This window comes from Micrasema longulum, unplaced genomic scaffold (assembly GCF_059751315.1).
Source record: "Micrasema longulum isolate JH-2025_06_02 unplaced genomic scaffold, ASM5975131v1 h1tg001651l, whole genome shotgun sequence".
Classification (NCBI taxonomy): domain Eukaryota; kingdom Metazoa; phylum Arthropoda; class Insecta; order Trichoptera; family Brachycentridae; genus Micrasema; species Micrasema longulum.
This window is the reverse complement of record NW_028278830.1, coordinates 67027-89545: the sequence shown is the minus strand read 5'-3', so window position 1 is coordinate 89545 and position 22519 is coordinate 67027. Positions and strand designations below refer to the sequence as shown.

Below are 22519 nucleotides of genomic sequence, written 5' to 3'. Positions count from 1 at the left end.
TCTTATCAAAATTATTTACTGTGAAGAAGTTTATAATAAAATCAACATAAAAACATCTATAATCTTATACAAACAAGGTAAATAAATTTGTAACTCATAAAAAATACACACATTGCAAACGACTAGTTGTCGGTGCTGAAATAAGAATTTTGCATCAGATAAAGCTTGTCGATCGGATTGATGAATGATACAGAAGTAGACGGATGTCCGTGTTCGTGATGGGAGTTTCCATGTGAGGCCTGACTGTGGTGTAGATCCATGTTGGTTTGGGACATGGTGTCGGAAGTTCCTTCATCAATCTGGTCGAAGTTGCTGCCATCAAGAGAAATTTCAGAGCTAGCAAAACTGTCCACGGAGTTGCCATGATACACTAAAAAGAAAAAAAACAACATCAACATTCGAACGTAGTTATGCAGAAAGCAGCCAGTCCACAATTTTGGAAAAAGGAGATATGTGCAGTGATGTCGATTTTATGTTTTGCTAAAAACAGCCAGACCGCTTTCATACAAAAAACTGTATTAATCATATTCGGAAAAAGGTGTCGATCACAAAAACGATATTTCTCAATTAGCAGAAAACACCCACAAAACTAGAAAAATCTTATGGAACTTTAATAATCTTTTAAACTGGTCAAATATATAATAAGATTCTTGTTTGTAATATTAAAAAAACCTATGTATTCATTGTTTATCGTTTGTTAAAGTCAAAAACATTCCAACTGTTTTGTAGATTTTATAATTCACTCTTTTCACAAAATGGCTATTATCTCAGTTACACTTTTCTATAGCTGGCTCCTTTCTGTATAACGACGTTCATTTGTAACGTCTTATACAAGTACCTACTTTATTTGCTTCAAAGTGTACTAAAGCAAAATAAAATTGACTGTTAAAAATCATGTTGTCGGGTCTAGATTTATTGCTTTTTAGGAGATAAAACAAGGATAGTGAGATATAATTACATAAAAACTTAAAATGACGAAGTAGGCTAAATGCTGTCGAAGTGCGATCCTTCTGAGATCGCAAGGCTAAGACATGCATTATCGACAGAATCAAGAAAGGAGTGCTGGGTTGGTTTGAACATGTAGAGCGAATGGACAGCGAAAGAACGTCTAAAAGGATCTACGATGCGAATGTCGATAGATGCAGAGAACAAGGAAGACCGAGAAAGGCATGGCACGATCAAGTCTGTTAAATATTTGAAGATGGACATGTTAAGAGTAGGAATAATCGGCGTGCGTGCATGATAAGATGTATGAATGCAGAAGAAGCGAGGTCTGTATACAAAGATAGAGTGGTATGGCGTTCTTTCCTCTTTGCCTACCTCTACGGGGAAACGGCGTGATGATTTGTTTGTTTGTTTGTTTAAAGTGACATTTTCTTTATTCTTATTGTCTTATTACTAATTATGAAATAATTCTAAACAGATTTATTTAATTTTTACACAACGTCATTGTCTTGTACTTTTAAAAGTAAAATAGATGGGAAGACTTAAATAGTTGATATAATTTACGAATAAAAGTTGTATTTATATTTTATTTAATGAGGAAGTTCAGCGCTATGGTAAATTGGATACAAAAAATGTTGAGTTGAATGATATGGCAAAGTTTCTCGAAAATGTATGAAAAAATACAGAAGTAGTTGTTTTTTTTTAAAAAATGAATTATACTTTGAACTTTGTCACAAGTTCTAACAAATCAACCACAATGGAGTGTTGTGATAGATTTCCGGTTTACGGGAAGCCAATTCACCAATCAGGAGAATTAACGAAGAAAACTTTCGACGTCATAGGCGGAGTAATTACAAAACTTAAAAAAATATGGCGCTGATAATACGATAAATAACAAAATATATTTCGATTATATTAGTTAGATAGTCATTTAACAAATAAAATAAAACCACCGAATTTCTTCATTATTCTTCATTAGCTATCGGAATATTATCAAGAACTTACCATCCGGTGAGAACGGCATGTTAGGATTTAAGGGCTGGCTCGTGAGCGAATCTATTCCAGCGTAATGTCCATTTTCGCCGGACGAAGTCTCCTGTTTGGCGATCCTGTCTTCTTTGTCCTTATCCTTGTCCGAAGTGTCCTGTTTGGACTTCCGTTGTATCTTTTTCATCTTGGCCCGTTGATTTTGAAACCAAACCTGAACAACTCTCACGCTGAGGCCGGTTTCCTTGGCTAAAGCCTCGCGAACTTTCCTGCAAGGCTTCGGACTGACTTCGAACGAGGCTTTGAACTGGCGTCTTTGAGCTGAAGTCAAGATGGTTCTCGGTCTCTTCGGCCCTCGCCTTCCGTCCCTGGGCCTTCCCGTCTCGTCGATGAGAAGATCATCGTCTCCTTGCTGGAGGACGAGCTCCTTCTCAAAGTCCTGGCGACAGAACAGGTGGCCGGCACGCATGACGAAGAGTTCTCCCTTCTGCAGGGGCTGGCAGCAGACTACGCACGTGAAGCATGGCATGTGGAACACGTGATGCTGGACTCGCATTACCATCTCCTGCGGCAGCGGTGTGTCTCCGCAGCGGAAACATTTGGCTCCAAACAATCTAATAAAGATAAATCACATTAAATAAACAGATTACCTCAAATTACGCGTAGACAAATAAACCTTTATATTTTGTATAAATATATTTATTTGTCATGTGTCATTAACGTATTAATAAGTTTTATTAAAACATTTTGACATATTTTGTAAACAGGTTCTATTTGCATGTTACATCAAAAAAATCTTAGACAATAGTACCCTTTAAATACTAAAAACACTTCTTTTTTTAAATTTCCCGTATGTTATCTACCACCATATTAATTTAAGAAATCTAATAACTTTAAAATAAAAAGTCCGTAAATTAAGAAACAAAGGAAAAATGATTATTCAAATGAAATAAATAGGTATAAAATAAAAAATGTTTTCAGTTTGTCCAAACGTCCAGTTTGTGTTCGTTTTGTAAACAACAACTGGATTCAACCCCCTAAGGAGCTGTAAACATTAACATATTACAACAGAGATAAAGAACATTTTAGAGAAGGGAATATAGAAGTCTAAGCATCTACAGGGCGTATGACCTGTCATTGGCTGGTTTAAGTGGTCACTTTACACACTGTGTAACATTTACCCTTCTGCCCAAATTTTATTATCTGTATTCCTTAAATTCTTCCATCTGTTTATAATTGTGAAGTTAAAGAGCTGAATCCTTTATTGATGTGTTTGAGATCCAGTTTTCCAATCCAATCCAGTTCTTGTCTACAAAAATTTGGACAAACTTAAAATATTGTTGATGAATCCACCTGGTCCAAAAAGAAGTATAAACAATTTTAAAACGTTTTCAGGCGTTGCCTAGAATGTGAGTGAAATAATTAAATCCGATAAATCTGAAACCCATCAATAAAGGTTTCAGCTCTTTAAATTCACAAACATCAACAGATGCAGAATTTAAGTAATATAGATGTTCGAATATGGGTAGAATGGTGAATGTTACAAAGCGTGTAAAGCGGCCACTTAATCCAGTAAATGACAGGTCGTAAGCCCCGTAGATGCCTAAGGGACTTCTATACTCCCTTCTCTAAAACGTTCTCCATCTCTGTTGTTATATGTCAAATAGGTATAATACAAAAATGAGAATGAAAATTTAAATCACAATCAATATAAATATAGTACATAAAAATCTAGCAATAAAAATAACTGGCCACTAAATAATAATTAAGGCTTTAAAAATCAAATAATAACTAACATATAAATGTTCTGAAAAAAAATGTTTCTATAAAAAAAATTCACCACAATAAATAAAAATATTAAAAATAATACTAGTAAAAAAAATGTAATGTTGAAATAACTTGACTAATACAAAATAATTTAGAATTTTAGATTTTAAATTATTTTGACATAATAAAATTAATCTTCGTTCAATTTATTGCTATAATTTGTTTCAAATTTTTAACTGTTTATCTAATTTATTATTTTACATCTGTTATTTTACTTTATTCTAAAAATTAAAAAATGAAATGGATGTTATTTATGATAAAAATAACAGATTCTGAAAAAATATATTTACTGTCAGAGCGGGGAAGCTATCCCAGTTAGGCAGTTTAGACGACTCACCAGCAAAAAACAAAAATTGTGTATGTATACTTTTACTACCCATAAAAACTATTGTTAATTTAACTAAATGTAAATTGCTGTAATAAATATGTAACTATAAATAAAATTACGCACAATATACCAAAATCCAAAAAATGTATTATTCCGTCTTTTTGAAAAAAAAAGAATACTTTTAATTGACAGATAAAATAAAGTTATGTAAAATTGAAAATAATTAAAAAAATATATTAAATTTCAATGCCTTGAAAATTGTAAAAACGCAACATAAAATATAAAAAAGAAAAACGTCTGATGCAATATAAAATCGTAAAAATAATATTTTTTATTAAAAAACAGCATAAGGCCGGAAAAAAATTAACGCTTTACATATGAATCGATTGTATATAAGTTTTTAATAAATTAAAATTAAGTTTATCCTATTCGCAAGAAATGACGCAATTATACAAAATACAAGGTATACTCAAACGCAAAACAAAGGGCAAAAATAACACACAAAACAAAATCGCCAATTCAAAATGTACATGTAAATTTTTTTAATTAATTCCGCAGTAATTAATTTTAAATAAATTATTAATATATCCAAACGCAAATACTTATTCATATTTTAATTTAAGAGTCAAAACACGACAGTCACATTTTTTTAAAAACACTTCCACTATAATTTTTGAAAGGTTTCAATAATTTATTGTCAATAACACTTACCCAAACGGTTCGTTTTTTGAATCACAATAGGTATTAAAATTTATGATAAAACAAATGACTTGCAGAATGAATTTGGATATATTTGAACAGAAATGGAGAACGGAATCTGTCATTGGCAGGTTTAACTAATCACTTTACCTACTGAGCAACACACATTATTTTGCCCATACGTATTTTTTAAATTGTTCTGTCTGTTAATTTTTCTTATAGGAAATTGATGTTATTAAATTAATTGAAAATACCACGCTGGAAATGGATTTTTGTTACCGAAATTAATACAAGTAAAATAATACGGTTTTGATACCATTCGTGTAATTGAACGTAGTTATGCAGAAAGCAGCCAGCCATAAATATGTGAAACTGAGATAAAAGCACCTTTGTGAAAAGAGTAAGTAATTAAATCTACACAACAGTTGGAATGTTTTTGACTTTGACAAATGATCAAAAATGAATACATTTTTTTTATCACTAACAAGAATCTAATTATGTATTTAAAGAGTTTTCATGATTTTTATAGTGCCGTACGATTTTTCTAGTGCTGTGGATGTTTTCTGCAAATTGATAAATGCCGTTTTTGTTATCAAAACCATTTTCAGAAGGTGATTAGTACATTTTTCGTATGAAAGCGGTCAAGCTGTTTTGAGCAGAACACAGAATTGACCTTACTGTACCTGATAACATCAATATGGCATTTTTTCAAAATTGTGGGCTGGCAGCTTTCTGCATAACCACGTTCTATTGCAATATGGTCATGAAGAAGAATGAGAATATTTGAAATAAGCCTTTCATACAATTTGCCAAAACCTTTAGTAAAAGGGGCAATGAAAGCGGTAGATATTGAATTAAAATTACCTTTCCTTAAATAATACCTACTGTAAACTTTTTTTTTACTAAAACTGTTTTCATGTAACTATTTACTTTTATGCAGCATTTTATCCTTATACAAAAGAGATTCGTTCCATAAAAAAAAGGTTTTTATTAGGTAATTATCTACATGTCAACTTGTTATTCCACAAAACGCTTAACTTTTAATTTTATACCCGTAGTGTTAAAGCCTTCTGGGCGTATATAGATGATAAATAAATTACGGTTTATCAATTGAAACTAAAAACTCGTTTATTATATTTCAGTATGGGCGAAACCGATAGGAAGACCCGTGGTCTTTAAAACGGTTTTCGAGTATGCGGAGAGAGTACTTTCACAAGCTAAAACCCAAATTGATGTGGGGAGATTCTACCAAATTATTCCGCCTACTAGGAAACGCATTGCAGCATGATGTGCGACTTTACAAAATTTGCAATCAACACAGGTGAGATGTGCCACTAATAAATAAGGATTGATTAGTTTGTCGTCCGAGGCCCCATATTCGCGTGCACCTTACCTACGCCTACGGTGGGGTGTCCAGTTTACTTTATATATTCCTATGTAATATTCGTAATACATAGGTAAAAGATACGTTCGCTGTTGACTGAGACTGTTGCTTAGATGCTTTCGATCAATAAGGTCTAGACCAGGGGTAGCAAATCGGATTATCCTAACAAAAATGGAAGAATATAATAAATATCAATATTCAGATATCGAGATAATGACAGTGTATCTAAAGTAGGTACATATCTCAGAGTAATAATGCACGCAAGCGATGTTGGTTAGCAACAAATTGGCGGCCATTTTGTTTGTTTGACAACATAGGCATAACGGTTCTATCGGATGCTTTTGTCGCTGTGCTAGGTTTTGTTTGTAAATAATTTGGATATTTACCTTATAATAAATAAAAATCGACTATGGTAAATTGTAGTATGTTTGGTTGCAGCATTAGGAGCGTCAAAGGTGTCAAAGGAGTCAGTTTTCACAGGTAATTGATTCCGAATATTTTCCCATGACTTACATTGATTTTTGGCATTTATTGTCACGACACGTGTATTATGTTGCTTAAAAACTTTCCTTATATCAACATATTTACTTCAGATACTATTTTTTCTCAAGTTAGGGGATACATTTGTGAATTAAAGTATGTTTACAGTTGAATATGATAGTTGCTTATGGGAAATATGTCAGGACCGCACTAGGCATCCATATAAACTTTGAGTTTTTATCGACTAGAGGTCGATTAGTCGAAAATGGCAACGTTAACCTTAAAATCACATCTTAAATAACGTGTCTAAATTTCAGGCCGCTACGACTCGCCATTTCGGAGATGTGACGGACAAACAAACAAACTCAACACAGGACTTTGGTCCCATGGAGTTGAGATTTATGTCTCAATAAACATAACATAAACATATTGTGAATAAAATGAACAAATAAAAAAATAAATAAACACAAACACGTATTTTCAGTTTTATAAAATAAATATAGGCGAATCATAGAAAAATAGATTGGAATAACCCTGCAATGATAAATACACAGGTACATATTTAAAAGTAATTACAATGTAAATTAATATTTATTTGGCAATTCTCGACCTGAGTACGGCCCATTGTTTTGCTGCAAACTATAGCTAACTCAATACCCAATAGTCATATAATGGTTTTCCTACGTTTGTTCTCCTCTACTTTTATCTTATTAATTTTTGTTACATTCAGGTAAGATGATCAGTCTCACGCTTCGGGTACCAGTCCAGGGACTATGAAATATTTTTTGTGTAAAAACACCCATTTAAATAAATATTTTTTATCAACCATGTCGGGATCAAACCCGAGACCACTTGCATGGTAGGCAAACGCGCTGATCATTACACCTCGAGGCCGACAAATCGGTAGGTACACTTCAAATGTAAAATATTGTCGGAATATACATGGTTTTCGTGTTTTTTTTTATTTATATAATTTGGAAATGGAGTAAACCTTCAATTCTTTGGACTAGCATCTCTTCCACAAATCCCTACCCACCCCCTACATTAAAAAAAATATAAAAACGTATTTGATAAACGAGGCGATACGCACCGGACGCGGACAAGGGAAGCGGCTGGGTAGTGGAAGGGTTGCAAGTCTAAGAAATTTTGGATTTACTCCATTTCCAAATTTAAAAAAAAACTGAAAACCTTGTTTTCTTTAAAATACTAGATTTAAAAAAAAAGTTTACCATAAGGAATGTTCCTCAGAAGTTTCGCGGTCGGGCTCTAAAACACCACTGTATTGTAGCTACTACAAACATGAGGATGGACCGCCACACATCTATCCTGACATAAAATCCTCGCTTCTTTCACATGCATACATCTTGTCATACATGCCATTCGGTTGTGTCTGCTTTTGACAAAACCAAACTTAAGATTTTGGTTTATCTGGTTACCGTTCTTTCTCGCCATGTATATCTGTTTTACCATTTCGTCCATTTGTTCAACAAGACCAAACCATCTCAGTGACCCTTTCTTAATATAATCAATTATACCTGTCTCAGATTTGCACTTTCGCCTGATTTCATAATTCGTTTATTATAGTCCGTGTGCCAATTATTATTTACCTCTGGTCTGGACTATCGATCAGGAGGGCCGGGCGGTCACAATCGAAAGATACGAAAGCCACGGCTTCATAAGGACGATATATTTGAAGTTGAATTCCCCGGGTGATTTTATGAAGATAAGTATCCACCCTACACTTTAGAATTTTTACAGTTAATAATAATATTTGCCTGATTTATATCTCCTCAAAAATCACCCTAAGGTCGCTTAACAATTTTATACGTAAACTTACATTCTAACTAAGCTAAAGTGACATATATTTTCTGATTGAAAATTAACGACAGATGTGAGATTTTATTTGAGATCTGAAATGATTGGAACTGTCGATGATTCGCATTAGGAAAATATGACTTTTAAAAAAAAAACATTAGAGTAGTATTAAAGGTCTATGAAATACTGCCCGGCAATTTTTTTTTTAAATTTTTAATTTTTTTTTGCTATTCATTAGTAGCACGAAAACCATTTTTTAATTTGTAATTTTGAATTAGCGCAAAAACGGCCATTCCATTGGCCACGCCCCTAATACGTCACGATTTATGTTTATTTGTTCCTGACCATTCAAATTTTTGAACATTGTCACGAATCTTGACGTCACAACTATCAACATTTTGGATTTCGACAAGTTTTCCTATGCCTAAATCAAATGCTGACCTACGAGTGAATTTTCTCCCCTTAGAGCAGACTTAAGAGTAGACAGTTGAAAAAGTTATACACATCGATTGCCATCGAGAACTCTCGTATCTTACTATATAATTCATTCGCCCTTAGTAAGACTAAGTCCTTGGTTTTAGATGATAATTAGATTTAAGTTAAGCATTCAGTAAATGTTTCTAGACGGATTAAGATTACAGTTCTGTGCGTGAAAAAGAACCAGGACCCTGGACGAGAGTTTTCGACACGATGGCAGCACTCTGGTAAAAATCTTGAAATAGGAAATCGAGTGGATATACGTCCGCTTTGTAGCGCAGTGATTTGCGCATTCGCCTACCACGTTCGATTCCTGGGCCCCGAATACAATGAGAAGTTAACAGAGTTATCTTCAACTGTCTGTAAAGAAAAATCGACATTTTTGAACGAAAATGACTATATTTGCATGAACATTTAAAGTATCTTCGTTGGTAACGTATAGTTAAACATGGTGAGAAGAAAAAAAATGTTAACTCCCCATTGTAATCGTGTAATCAAGGTGGATGTAAAATACTGATTTAATTTATTTGATTAAAAAAAAACTCCAATATGTCATTTTTCCTTGACTGGTACCTGAAGCGTTAGACTGATCACCTTACTTTCAATGGTTGCTTCTTGAAATGCCAGTCTGTTGGTTTTATATTTTTGTGCAACAGCTATGGTGAAGGTGTGTATAGTGGGCTTTGCATGTTGGTTTAATTGGTGTTTAATTGAAGAGACGGATACGTCTCGAAACCGGTAGGCATAGAATAGTTGCTAAGTGGTTAAATATTTAATAACATTTAGTAAAATGTTTGACCACAAAGTTAAATATGAATAATAATTTAGGTGATGTAATAAGACAAACATTGCATTACACAATGAGAAACGTTACACATTTTTATTATCACTTTTCGTTTTTTAGAAATATGTATGTTGTGACAGCGAACAACCTCAGCATCTTCGATAGGGTCTAGAATGTATTAATGTGCTAGGTGAATGTTTTAATAGTTATATTTTTATCACTCTCTTTTGAGTTATCAGATCGAGAAACAGATGGAAGGTGCCTTTATTTATTGAATAACTTTTAACATAAAGTCTGGTAGTGGAACTTCATTTGTTGTAACGGATTCATATAGGTAAAAAAAGTTCGTTTAGGATAGAGCAGCTTTATTAAAAGGGACTTTCCTGTACCAGTTTATTAATTTTATTTTGCACGGCAGATTACTAAACATCACACCCACTTTACCCACGGAACCCATATTTTTATTGTACTGAACAACACACTAAACTTTCATGATGGTTGATACAGTTGACCAGTTGATTTTTTTAGTGAAACAGATGACTTGCCGTAGAGAGTTGTTGGCTTGTGAATTTCCCGCCTGTCATGCCACTTATTGCCTAAGACCATTTTCCGACACCTCTATCTGTTCGCGTTCAATCGAAAAAACAAAACGGCTTGCGATATTTGCATTTTACATAAGATTCTTTGAGTTATTGACTAATTTATTGTAAAATAATGAAGAAGGATACATTGTTGACTGATTCGTTGTATTTTTTTTTATTGTGTACTCTTCATTTTGAAAAAAAACAAACAAAACTTATGTTGACATTTAATGTTTAGATACTCATTAATGATGAATACACATACTCGCATGCCTACGATATACATCATTTCTTTTTTAAAATATTTTGGGTATGTTTATTGACTTGGTTTTATTTGTATTATTTTTTATTTTACTTCTTATATCATTAAAAATGCATACATATGTACTTATTAATAATAAATCTACGTACATACTCGCAAGCCTACGATAAACAGAATTTACCTTTTGGGGTTTTTTTATGTTGATCTAATTTGTTGTAAAATAATGAAGGAGGAACACATTATTGATTGATTTGATGTACTAAAATATGCATATCAACCTACGCAAATCATAAAAATTGAAGTTTCGCAGGATGTTTCTCAGATTATACAGAGGCTCCAAAATGGGATCAAATGCAGATTGCATAAAAATTATTTGAAACTCAGTATCTACTATCTGTACAAGCAAGTAATAAATAACGCAATGACGTTAAATCGACGGAAACAAATATACTTCACAACCAACCCAAAACATATTTAATTGGTATGGAGAGGCTAATTCTGTGAAAATACTCGGTCAATTACCTAAAGCACAATCAACAATTATTGAGAGTTGAAGTGAGAATACTGGTACAGAAGCATTGCTTGCATTTGGTGTGTTAGGAATCTAATTAAAACTAATTAAACCTACCAAAGTCCAAAAGGGCCGAGTTTGTTTTTTCAATTACTGGGCACTGATTACAGTGGGAAGTTAGCAGAGTTATATTAGAATGTCTATAAAGAAAAAACTGATATTTTTTAATGAAAATGAGTATATTTGCATGAAAATTTAAAGTATGTTCGTCGGTAAACTATAATTGAACATGTTTAGAGAAAAAAAAATATCCATATTTTGCTTTTCTAATTGAAGATAAATGTTAACTTCCCATTGTGATCGGGGCCCTGGAACCCCTAGGTATGTCTTTATTTTTTTTTTATCTACATCTAATTATTTCTCTGTTTGTTTTGGGGCGAATTCCTGTCGTCTTTATAAATGATATGTACGGGAAGTTTTAAACTAATTTCAGTAAAATTAAATTGATTCAACATAATAAACATATATTGTAATGTTATAACACATTCTTAACTAATTTGTCGGTTGATTATTTGTTTAAGACCCATTGTTTATAAAAATGAACTTTAAATAATTTCTTAGGTATACAGATAAAAAAATATTAAAAATACGAAAAATTTTCAATTAATTTTAGTAAGCACAGAATAAAAGAATATTTTTTATGTTCACTGGATTTAATTAAGGTCTAAAAGGGTTAACTAAGCGAATACAAAACAAAGGTTCTTTTCTTTATTTGACTCGAAACAAATGTTATCTAGTTTGGAGCGAGATTAGCCGTTTGACACTTGGCAGTTCGATTTTCTTACCCAAAATTTAACTAAAATATACTTATTTAATTGTTAAATTAGATGGTTCGATGTGAGACACTTTCGAGCCTATCTAGTTTAACATATTCCACAAAATGGAATTCCTAGAAAAATGTAATATAAATTATTAAAAATTTGTCGTCGCGTCAGGGTCAGGCCTAAAAGAAAAAAAAACTTATGTCAGATTTAATGATAAAAACAAATAACTAGTGACCGACCGAAGTTTCGGATTCAGCCAGTTTCAGCAAATAAAGTTAGCTATAATTGGCCGAAACCTGCGATCGGGATGTGTCGGATAACGTTCGGCTGTACTCGGGTGCATCTTATAGCTCGCGACTCGGCCGCGTGACCTTTGATACTTATATTTTTGTAATTTATTTACAGTTAATAAGTTAATGTTTCCATAGTGTACATTGAATAACTGTTGAATAAAAGAGACATGTATAATATAACTCCGAAACAAAAAACGCAAAAATAATTATATTTACTCATTTAATTTATGCCTTTTATTTATTTATTTTAATAAACTCGTAAAGTTTAACAATAACGCTTAACTTTGGGTGTTTTGAAGTGACTTTTAACTTATTTAAATAAGTCTCGGTTTCGGTCGAAATTTGGATCCAATTTCGGCTGAAAATCTTGACTAAGTATTGTTTTCGCTTTCACTCTCGTTTAAATTAAAAAACAATTCGATTCACGGGAAGTTGGGGCCCGTCGATATAACCACTGCCTCTAATTGCATTGCAGTACTCCAGGACAGGTTTCTTCACAAAAATGCTAACTTCTTAGGATTTTCGATCAGCAGTAACCTGTCATACCTGTCATAGTCATTCTTGCAGTATGGTTTGTCGTCCCTCATGAAACAAGAATACTCCAGGAAGACTCCGCAGGCGCAGCATGTCATGCAGCGCTCGTGGTAGGAGGATTCCCCTACTCTGACGATGTAGCGGTCCTGAATGGGCCGGCCACATGCTGAACAGCAATCCACACCAAGTTCCCTCTTCACTGTGCCGTCTATGAAAAACAAATTGTAATTAATTCAATGTTCCGACGAATTAAAAGTTTACTAAAGATATTAGCATTATAACCATTTACGGACTTCTTAATGTTAACCTGTTTCGAGACATACCCGTATCTTCGTCAGGACACTCGAAACATTAACACGTGTAAGTGAGTGTCCAGACTAAGATACGGGTATGTTTTAAAACCGATGGAGATTATGAAGTCGCTTTAGCTCTTTAACATCACAAAAATCAACAGATGTAAGAATTAAAGAAATATTGATGTTTAAACATAGTCACACAGTGTTTAAAGTGAGCCCTGTAAATGCCTAGACTTCTGCATTTCTTGCACTGAAATGTTCTCCATCTCTGTTGTAATATTCCAATAGAACATTTCTTGTACTAAATAAGTTTTACAGGTGTACTTATTATTACTGTTTATTTACGTTTTTTTTGTAAAATTATGTAAATATAAAATTATCTTAAGGGTAACAATTTTCTTTTAATTATCTTTATATTATTGTTTTTTTTTTTTGTACATGTATATTATAAAGTAATGCCTAGTAGAAGAAGACCCGTGCTAAGGCAGACTAACATTCATGTTTATTTATATATTTCCATATACATACACACACGTGTGCACCCTTATAAACATTTATACACATACACACATACATACACGCACATACACACATATTCATACATATATACACACACATATAAATGAACACCCTTACATAAACATACATACATACATACATACATACATACATACATACATACATACATACACATATATATTTATACATATATTTTATCCTCCTTATCATTGTATTGTATGGTGTTTATATTGTCGTGGATAATATTAATATTAATATAATTTAGCTTTCAATGTAGTTTAATAAGTACCTTTCTTATAATAATACCTTTTTTACCCCTTGCAACTACAATTGCTTTAAAACAGGAATTATAATAATTTAAAAAATATTTTTACAGTTCTACTACACTTTTTTAGCAGTGGAATGAAACTATGTACGTATTTTTATTATTATAATTAAAATGCAGTTCCACCAAGAAACGTCAGCAGAAAAACTCAATCTGCTAAATCAGGTTTTTAACAATGCCACTAATTCCAGTACACATATTATACCTACTAACTACTAATGTTTTTTTTTTTCAATAAAAATATATAATTCAGATGTTACGGTTAAGGGTAATGTTTCTCTGCACACACGTTTTATATTATATTGATTGAAATAGTAATTTCATTCGATAATGAGCGAGTACCAATCAAGTAATATTAACTTTAACATGTATTACGTTTTCGAGTCAGGTTAGGACGACGCGCAACGTATCAAAGTGTACATATTGATTTGAACAGAATTAATTATAAAATTTATATTTGAATCACTAACTTTGTGGTTATTCATTATAATAAAATAAATATAAAACAACTTTGTTTATAAAAACTTGTCTTATTTATTTATTATTAATTTTTCTACCGATCGGTTCCAAAGCCACGCAAGCTTTTTTATCAAGGTATACTCAACTAATTAATTCCATCCTACTTTACTTCAACAGTAATCAATAATATATGTATATTACATCGACACATATGGAGCTAATAAGTCAAGACTTTGCAGTGATGTTGATCTTGTGAAGATGGGAAGGGTGAAGTGAGATGGATACGATCTTTAATACTTGACAGGAGTGGACTAAAGGAAATATTGTTTATTTGGTTATTTATTATTGTTTTCTTATTATGAACCGCCTTTTTATTTTCTAAGATTTCCAAATTGTCTAATTTTGATATTTTTTTCCAACATTCAGAACTTTTAATCCAGTGTTTTTATTATTGATAATCTAACTATCTTACATTTATATCATTTCCATCAGTTCTTTTACTTTAATATTAAAGTTTCTTTTATTTTTTCCAATGTAAGTTGAATCGCAATCATTGCGATATTGGTAGTTTTATTAAATAATTTTTAGGGACTTTATCTTTGTGATTTTTCAACAACGTTCCTGTATTATAAATTGTGTAGAATACGTGCTAAGCTTCAATTAGGTCTGCAGAAAAAAAAATATGGTTAAAAAAAAGAAGTTTTCTATTGATTTTAATAGAATTAACTATGTGTGTGTACCTGCGTTTTATGGAACAAATTTATTTATTTATTATACGGCACAAGTGGCTTTTACAATATAAAATAAAAAAATATGAGTTAGTTAGATATACAAAAATTAAAACACGAGTATAAAAAGAAAAATATAAATGTACGCATATGTATATCAATATACAAAAGATATGAAAAAGTCGGTATATTTTAAATATAAAATTAGTTAACACCAGATCATCAGATTTAAATGGAGCAACCCTCAGAGTAATAATGCGTAACCTAGAAAGAAGCCCTATCACTATGTTTCATAGAACGCAAGCGATGTTGGTTTGTTGGTTAGCAACCAATTGGTGGCCATTTTGTTTTTATTTGACAACATAAACATAACGGTTCGATTGGATGCTTTTGTAGCTGTGCTTGGCTTTGTTTGTACATACATAACTTGGATATTTACCTTATAATAAATAAAAATCGACTATGGTGAATTGCAGAATGTTTGAATGCAGCAGTAGGAGCGTCAAAGAAGTTAAAGGAGACAGTTTTCACAGTAAATTGATTTCGAATATTTTCCCATGATTTAAATTGATTTTTGGCATTAATTGTCTCGACACATGTATTATGCTGCTTTAAAACTTTCCTTACATCAACATATTTACTTCAGATACTATTTTTTCTCAATTCAGGAGATAATGTTGTGAATTAAATTATGCTTACTGTTGATAATGACAGTTGGGGCATCCATATAAAGTTTGAGTTTTTATAGAGTAGAGGTCGATTCAAATTTTACTCAAAAATAGCAATATTAACCTTAAATCACATCTAAAATGACGTGTTCAAATTTCAGGCCGCTACGACTCACCGTTTCGGAGATGTGACGGACAAACAAACAAACTCAACACAGGACTTTGGTTCCATGGAGGTGGGATTTATTTCTCCATAAATGTAACATAAGTATATTGTGAATAAAATGAATAAAGAAATAAAAAAATAAACACACACATGTATTTACAGTTTTATAAAAAAATATAGGTGAATTTCAGAAAAAGAAATTGGAATAACCCTGCAATAATAAATACACAGGTACGTATTTAAAAGTATTTACAATACAAATTAATATCCATTTGGCAATTATCGACCTGAGTAGCTAACTTAATACCCAATAGTCATAGAATAGTTTTCCTACGTTTGGACTCTTCTCTAGGTTACGCATTATTACTCTGAGAAGCAACCCCATATAAGTTTTATAAAACAAAGAAAAAAAAAACTAAAATACTCGTAGTTCAAAATTATTCAAAAGTAAGCACCTACGTCAGTAACAAAAACAAACTATGAAAAAAATAAAAATAGAATGCTAATAGTCAAGAAACTTTCGTTATTGTTTGGTAAGTTGAATTTGCAATGAGGGTTCTAGGGTTTTTATAAATGTTCAACGTTTAAATAAATAATCAACAAGAAACAAATATAATAAAGTGGATTAAAAAAAATATTAAAATTAATGCGCCTCGCTGTACGAGAATCATTTTTAAAAAGTTTTCCTTCATTTACAAATATAAAAGGGTTTACAACCACTGCGTCTGACGATGTGATGGGTGATCGAAATTTCGGCATGGATTGTCTATCTTGCTTGCATGTATTAAGTGGTGACAGTAGTTGTGTACGTTTTTTTTTTCAACTAAAAAATGAGCACCTCAAGTTAACTAAAATGGTTAACGTCATCCGAAAGAAAATTTTCTCCTCTACAAGATATCGTCCATAGATAAAATAGCAAATGTCAAGTAGACGAAAGCGAGCATTTCCGACGCGTCGTTCTTTTCGCGTTCAGTCCGGGGAATAAAGGAAAAAACAAATATCAAGAATACAGTATTGACTAATTTATTGCAACAGAGAGGAAAACATTTTGTAAGGGAAATATGGAAGTCTAAACATTTACCGGGCTTATGACCTGCTGTAGTTAAAGAAGTTCAGCCGGATAAATTTCACCCACATGACAAAGGTTTCAGCTTTTTCGCTTCACAAAAGTCGACAGATGGAAGAGTAGAGGAAATGTGAATGTTTAAACATGGGCAGATAGTGAATGTTAGTGAGTGTTTTGTGTGACCATTTTAACCAGCCAATGACAAGTCATAAATGCCTAGACTCTCATATTTCCTTCTCAAAAGGTATTCCCTCGCTGTTGCAACAAATTAAGATCTAAATTCAATACTTTCACAAATGCAAGAGTAGCTAGATACTCCACCCTTATGCTGAAAAAAACAATGAAAAATTAATACAACCTTCGGTCAAAGAGGATTGGTCTACTACTCGGTTAAAGTGTACAATCTACTTCCATTATCCACATAAGGACAATTAGTAAGTACTCACAATGTAAAATTGCTATTAAGAAATGGATAGTGGAGGTGGGTTGCGCACGGATCGATCAGTGGATCAAGCAAAATAGGTGAAAATTTGCGTAATGTTTATGAAATATGATCCACAAGTCTATTTGAATATAGTTATGTTTTTTATGATTATCTTAGTTTACATCGCTTATTATATTAATGATAAATAGGTTAATTAGATTAATTAGATTAATTCCGTTTTAACTTTATTATTATGTAAATATTGTTAAATAGCTAATTTAAGGCATGTTTCACTTATTGTAAAATGTTTCCCTCGGCACGGGACACCCTAGTGAGGGGACAATATTCTGTACAAAAAAAGAATAGAAACATTGTAAAAGTATAAATAAATAAAATAACTCCCTAGGGAGGAAATCCAACCAGTCCGCAAACATTTGGAAATACTCAAAATATTCTCCACCAAATTTTTCGTTTTCATTGACAATCTGACAGATGAAAAAATAATTCAATTTTAAGTAATGCATTTGCTACTTACACATGCATTTGCTATTTACACATGCATTTGCTATTTATACATGAAATGTGATCCCATTTTGTTTCTTTAAGATACCAGCAGTATTTCTACACTTTAAAACGACACAAAACGCCATAGTTGAATTCGAATCGCGAGTTGCGTACTGAGCGACGTCTACAAAAATACACCAATGGGTCAAAACGTAAAACTACTTATATAAGGGTAGTTTAGTCGATTTCTATTTGATGCGCGTATGCGGTTTCTAAACTATTCCTAATTCTATAGTTGCACGTTACTGAACGTATGTTGTTTACTTCACAAAATAATAAATGTAGGAATTATCAATTGTCAAACATAGGCAAAATGGTTAGTTTTACAGTGATCACTAAACCCTTTGATCCCTAAACATAGATTTTGGATTTAGTAGAGTTTTTAAACTTTTTCTTTTTGAATTATGTAATTTATAGCGTAAAAAAATAACGTGTTATTCTTGTTTTTTTTAAACACCTCATATAAAAAAAAAGTGGTACAAATTTGTACTGTCAGCGAATTGCAATATAAAAAGTTAATATTTTTTCAATACGTTATTGACCAAAAATAAATAAGAACCCTCATTATAACCGAACCATAAAATAGTTTTTTTTTTTAAAGGAATTACTTGCTAATATAATTTTCATGTTGAGGTTTGTAAAGAAGTACTTATTTTATACAACCAAATAAAATGGCTGAAACTACTAAAAAACTACTAAATATTTACAAATAGTGATTAGTTACAGCAATTGCATTCTCATATAAGAGATATTATATAAGTTATTTTACAGCGGACAAAATTGTACCGTCGGCAAGCAAAGGGTTAGGCCAGACGCTGACAGTAAACAATCATGTAAATCATTTATTTGTTTATAAATTTGTATAAACCACTTTGACCTTTAATTACACGTTGACCGGTTTCGAGAGATTCTAAGTTAGTATAAATCTTGATGATGAGGTGGTACTCTTGGGACCGGTCAACATATAACGAAAAATAAATGTGGTTTTGTACAAATTATAAACAAATAAATGTAAAATGTCATATATGTAACAAAAAAAAACCATTGTATTTCAAAATTATAGGTACCATTGGCGAGTACCTTCGGCCAACAAAGTAAAAACTCAAAAAAAAAAACTGACAGTGAAATATCGCGTTATATGTTTAAAGTAACGCGAGTGATTCTAAGTCAGTATAAAACCTAACGATGCGGTAGCGACCTCAAAACCGGTCGACGTATAACTAAAAATTTAATTGGTTTAAACAAATCATAAACAAAAAGAGGAAAATTTCAGATCAAAAAGTGAAAAACATATTTCTCTTTTTTTCAAAAACCCCTGTATATGCCGAAACTTTGTTCCCTTCTCAATCTTTGTTAAAATATCTCTCAACACTATTATTATCTCTTAATAAACAAAACAGGGTTTTGTTTTATTTATTTTTAAAATCAAAGGTATAAAATTTTAATTTACAAAATACTGTTTTATTTTATTTTATTTTTTTTAAATCTAATTTCTTCATAAAAAACTTTTTTTGGTTTGAAATAACGAACAGATCGAAGATTAAGGAGCATTTTAACAAAGCATTTACTATTTTATAGCAAAACTAGGAATAAAATATAGGTAAAAGCCAATAAATAACATATCATTTGTTAGGTACCTATTTGTACATCGTGGTGTTAATAAAACAAAGTACCTTACGCATAAATACACGAATATTTGCGATGATAAGCTATTTGTACATTGTTATTTGTACTTGTAGAGATATTTGTACCTGTTTATAAATTAAGTTTGGCATTAATTAATAGTCCATAAAATATTTTTTGTGTAATTATTAGAATTACTAAGTGTCGGCACTAATACAGTGCCTTACTCATAATTATCCTTAGGATAAATTAATCAACCTAGCAATTGTTGAACATACAAAATTAACTAATAAAGAATTCAATGATGTCAAAAAAACAAATATAAATCTTATAAATAATAATAATTATTACCGGTGTAATTATACGTTCTACTTGTACCACAGTACCTAATTTAAAAATTAATAATAAAATGTTCCCGTATCGCGTATAATTTGAGATAATTATTTTTCTTTAAGGTTTAAATAATTCGACAATAGTTTGAGTTTGTCCACATTTTCAGGCATTGCCTAGTATGTAGGTGAAATAATTAAATTAGATGAATCTCACTCGCATAAATAAAGGTTTCAGCTCTTTAACTTCACAAACATCAACAGATGAAAGAATTGAAGGAATAAAGATGTTCAAATATGGACAGAATGGTGAATGTTACACAGTGTGTAAAGTGGCTACTTAAACCAGCCATTGACAGGTCATAAGCCCTGTATATGCCTAGACTGCTATATTACCTTCTCTCAAATGTTCTTCATCTCTGTTGTAATATGTTAGTATAAATAATTATTCAAATACGTAAACAAATAAATTGAAAATAAATTCGAATCAGGTAAATGAATTATATTTAGATTTAGAGAAAATTTCTACCCCTATACCTGTGTATTAAAATACTCATCTGGTGTTATCATATCCTAAAACTTTTAAATATTAGCATTAGACATTATAATAATAAATATGTACATCTCCCTTTCCCTCCTTATCCTCTCTTCAAGCATTCTTGTCCTAATCCCGCCCAATTTACAGTAACTTAATGTTCTTAAAATAAATATAAAAAATTCTTTGATTATTAAAAAATATTTACGAGTACATGTATTTATTTAATATGTAATGTATTTTCTTTACAAACTTTGTATACTATGTGGAAATCTGTTATTAATTCTGAGTTTATACACTATATATGTTTGTTTACTATAAATATGTATGTAGAACTGTTGATTTCCCAAATAAAATAAAATAAATATAAAGTAAATAAGCATAAAAAAACAAAACATTCAGTAAAAAAAATTGGCACACTTAAGGTTGAACTTGCCAAAAAAGAGTCTGGGTTTTGTGTTTGGCAAGTTTACAAAATAACATAAAAAAGAAACAAAAAATGCAAAACAAAATAATAAAATAAATAAAAAATTAAACAATTAAAAAATTAAGAACATTTACATTAATTGATTTTATATAGATTCCCTGTTATTAAGTATGTATATTATTTTTTGCAATAAATTCATAAATAAAAATAAAAATATTTATTTAAGTTTAAAATATTGTAAGCGATTAACCAGTCTTAAAAATTACTAAATAGGCGAATGCGCTTGTTGGTTAATAAACATTTGACATTGTTGATTTTTTTAACAAAATCGTTTTCGATTTATAATTCAGTTTTGGCAATATGAGCTTCAATTATTTTTACTTAAGTGCGTGAACAACTTCGATCTTTTATACAATTACCGAACATCGTTATACAATTAATATTGGCTGTCTGCTAAAATAATTTATTTAAAAATGATGTGCACACCTGCTGTCAAATCACCAGGATGTGACGCCGGACCGGCAGATCCGTGTAGGAAGTTGATATTCAAATTAGGATAAAACTCCAACATGTTAACACATATAAGATGTCACTTTTATGCCCGCAATCCTCTGGTCCACAAAACTGTCACTTGTGAAGACACCATTAACTCATTGGGTGAGAAATTATTAATTAATTACACATTATATTAAAACCACGTTGAGTTAATGCAATTGAGTATGAAATATGAAACGTCAGACACTACGAATGTGAAACATCGACTGTGAGACCGATATACGATGTTCGAATCGCTTTTTGAATGACTGATTGGGCGCCCGTTCGTCCGATCTAAGTTTGCCGGTAGAATGACGGCGTCGCGGCGGAGGGCGTCGCGCCGAGCGTGACTCCGCCCTTAGGCGTTCCGTGCCCCCACTCCTCATCCATTCGTCCCGTCACGTGTGTCGAATCCGACATCGACTTTGGGGGGTCACAGACTTCAGCCTTTATTTCAGTAAAGCCATGTAGTATTAAACACGTGAGCAATAATTGCACGGGCGCAAAGGTTTTAAATCAAATGAAATGAGGTATGTTTCTGCATTCTCGTTTGAATATGCAAAAAAACTTGAATTTATCAAGCACTATGACAAGGTTTTATAAAAAGTAATATTACCGTGCTTTTGAAAGGGAATATTGAATTCGAGGCATTTATGAGGCTTATGATCTGAAATTTTTGTTTGTTTATTTTATCTAAACGCCTTGTTGGCTTTTACATGTTTTACATATTATTTATATAAAGAACAGACACATTTCACACAAAAGTAGCAAAAAAATGAAAATGAAGCAATAAGAAAAAGAAAAAGAAAATATATAAAACTAATCTTATATATGGTACATATTCCAATAGAGAGAACAGAAGTTCATTTTTTCCCATCGGTTATATTAAAAGAATCTTAAAATTAGAAGAGTGTAGAAAAATAAAAATTAAGAATACGATATAAGTTAATAAAATGTATTCCATATAAAACAACATAGTATTATTTAAGTAATTAAATTTGGAGATAATAAATTGATACACTGCCTTTAAAAATTCAAAAGTGTTGTATTAAATATATCTATATCATTTGCGTATTCGTTTGCAAACATATGAATTCTCCTCATAGGCGAGTGTGCACTGTGGTT

The 22519-nt window shown here is 31.5% G+C and overlaps 1 protein-coding gene across 1 annotated transcript; it reads right to left on the bottom strand.

Annotated features, from left to right (window-relative positions):
* Positions 1–122: 122 nt before the first annotated feature.
* On the bottom strand, positions 123–21543 carry Lmx1a (LIM homeobox transcription factor 1 alpha). Its single transcript, XM_088237134.1, has 4 exons — positions 21347–21543; positions 12744–12939; positions 1951–2546; positions 123–370 (listed from the first exon to the last, which is right to left on the bottom strand). The coding sequence occupies exons 1-4, from the start codon at positions 21429–21431 to the stop codon at positions 123–125; spliced, it is 1125 nt and encodes a 374-aa protein (XP_088093260.1). The 5' UTR covers positions 21432–21543.
* Between the last annotated feature and the right edge of the window lie 976 nt (positions 21544–22519).

Coding starts and splice junctions, on each gene's coding strand:
- Lmx1a (XM_088237134.1), bottom strand. CDS start 21,431: ATGTTGGAGTTTTATCCTAATTTGAATATCAACTTCCTACACGGATCT. Junction 12,940..21,346: donor TCCTGGTGATTTGACAGCAG/GTGTGCACATCA, acceptor TGTTTTTCATAG/ACGGCACAGTGAAGAGGGAA. Junction 371..1,950: donor CATGCCGTTCTCACCGGATG/GTAAGTTCTTGA, acceptor TTTTCTTTTTAG/TGTATCATGGCAACTCCGTG.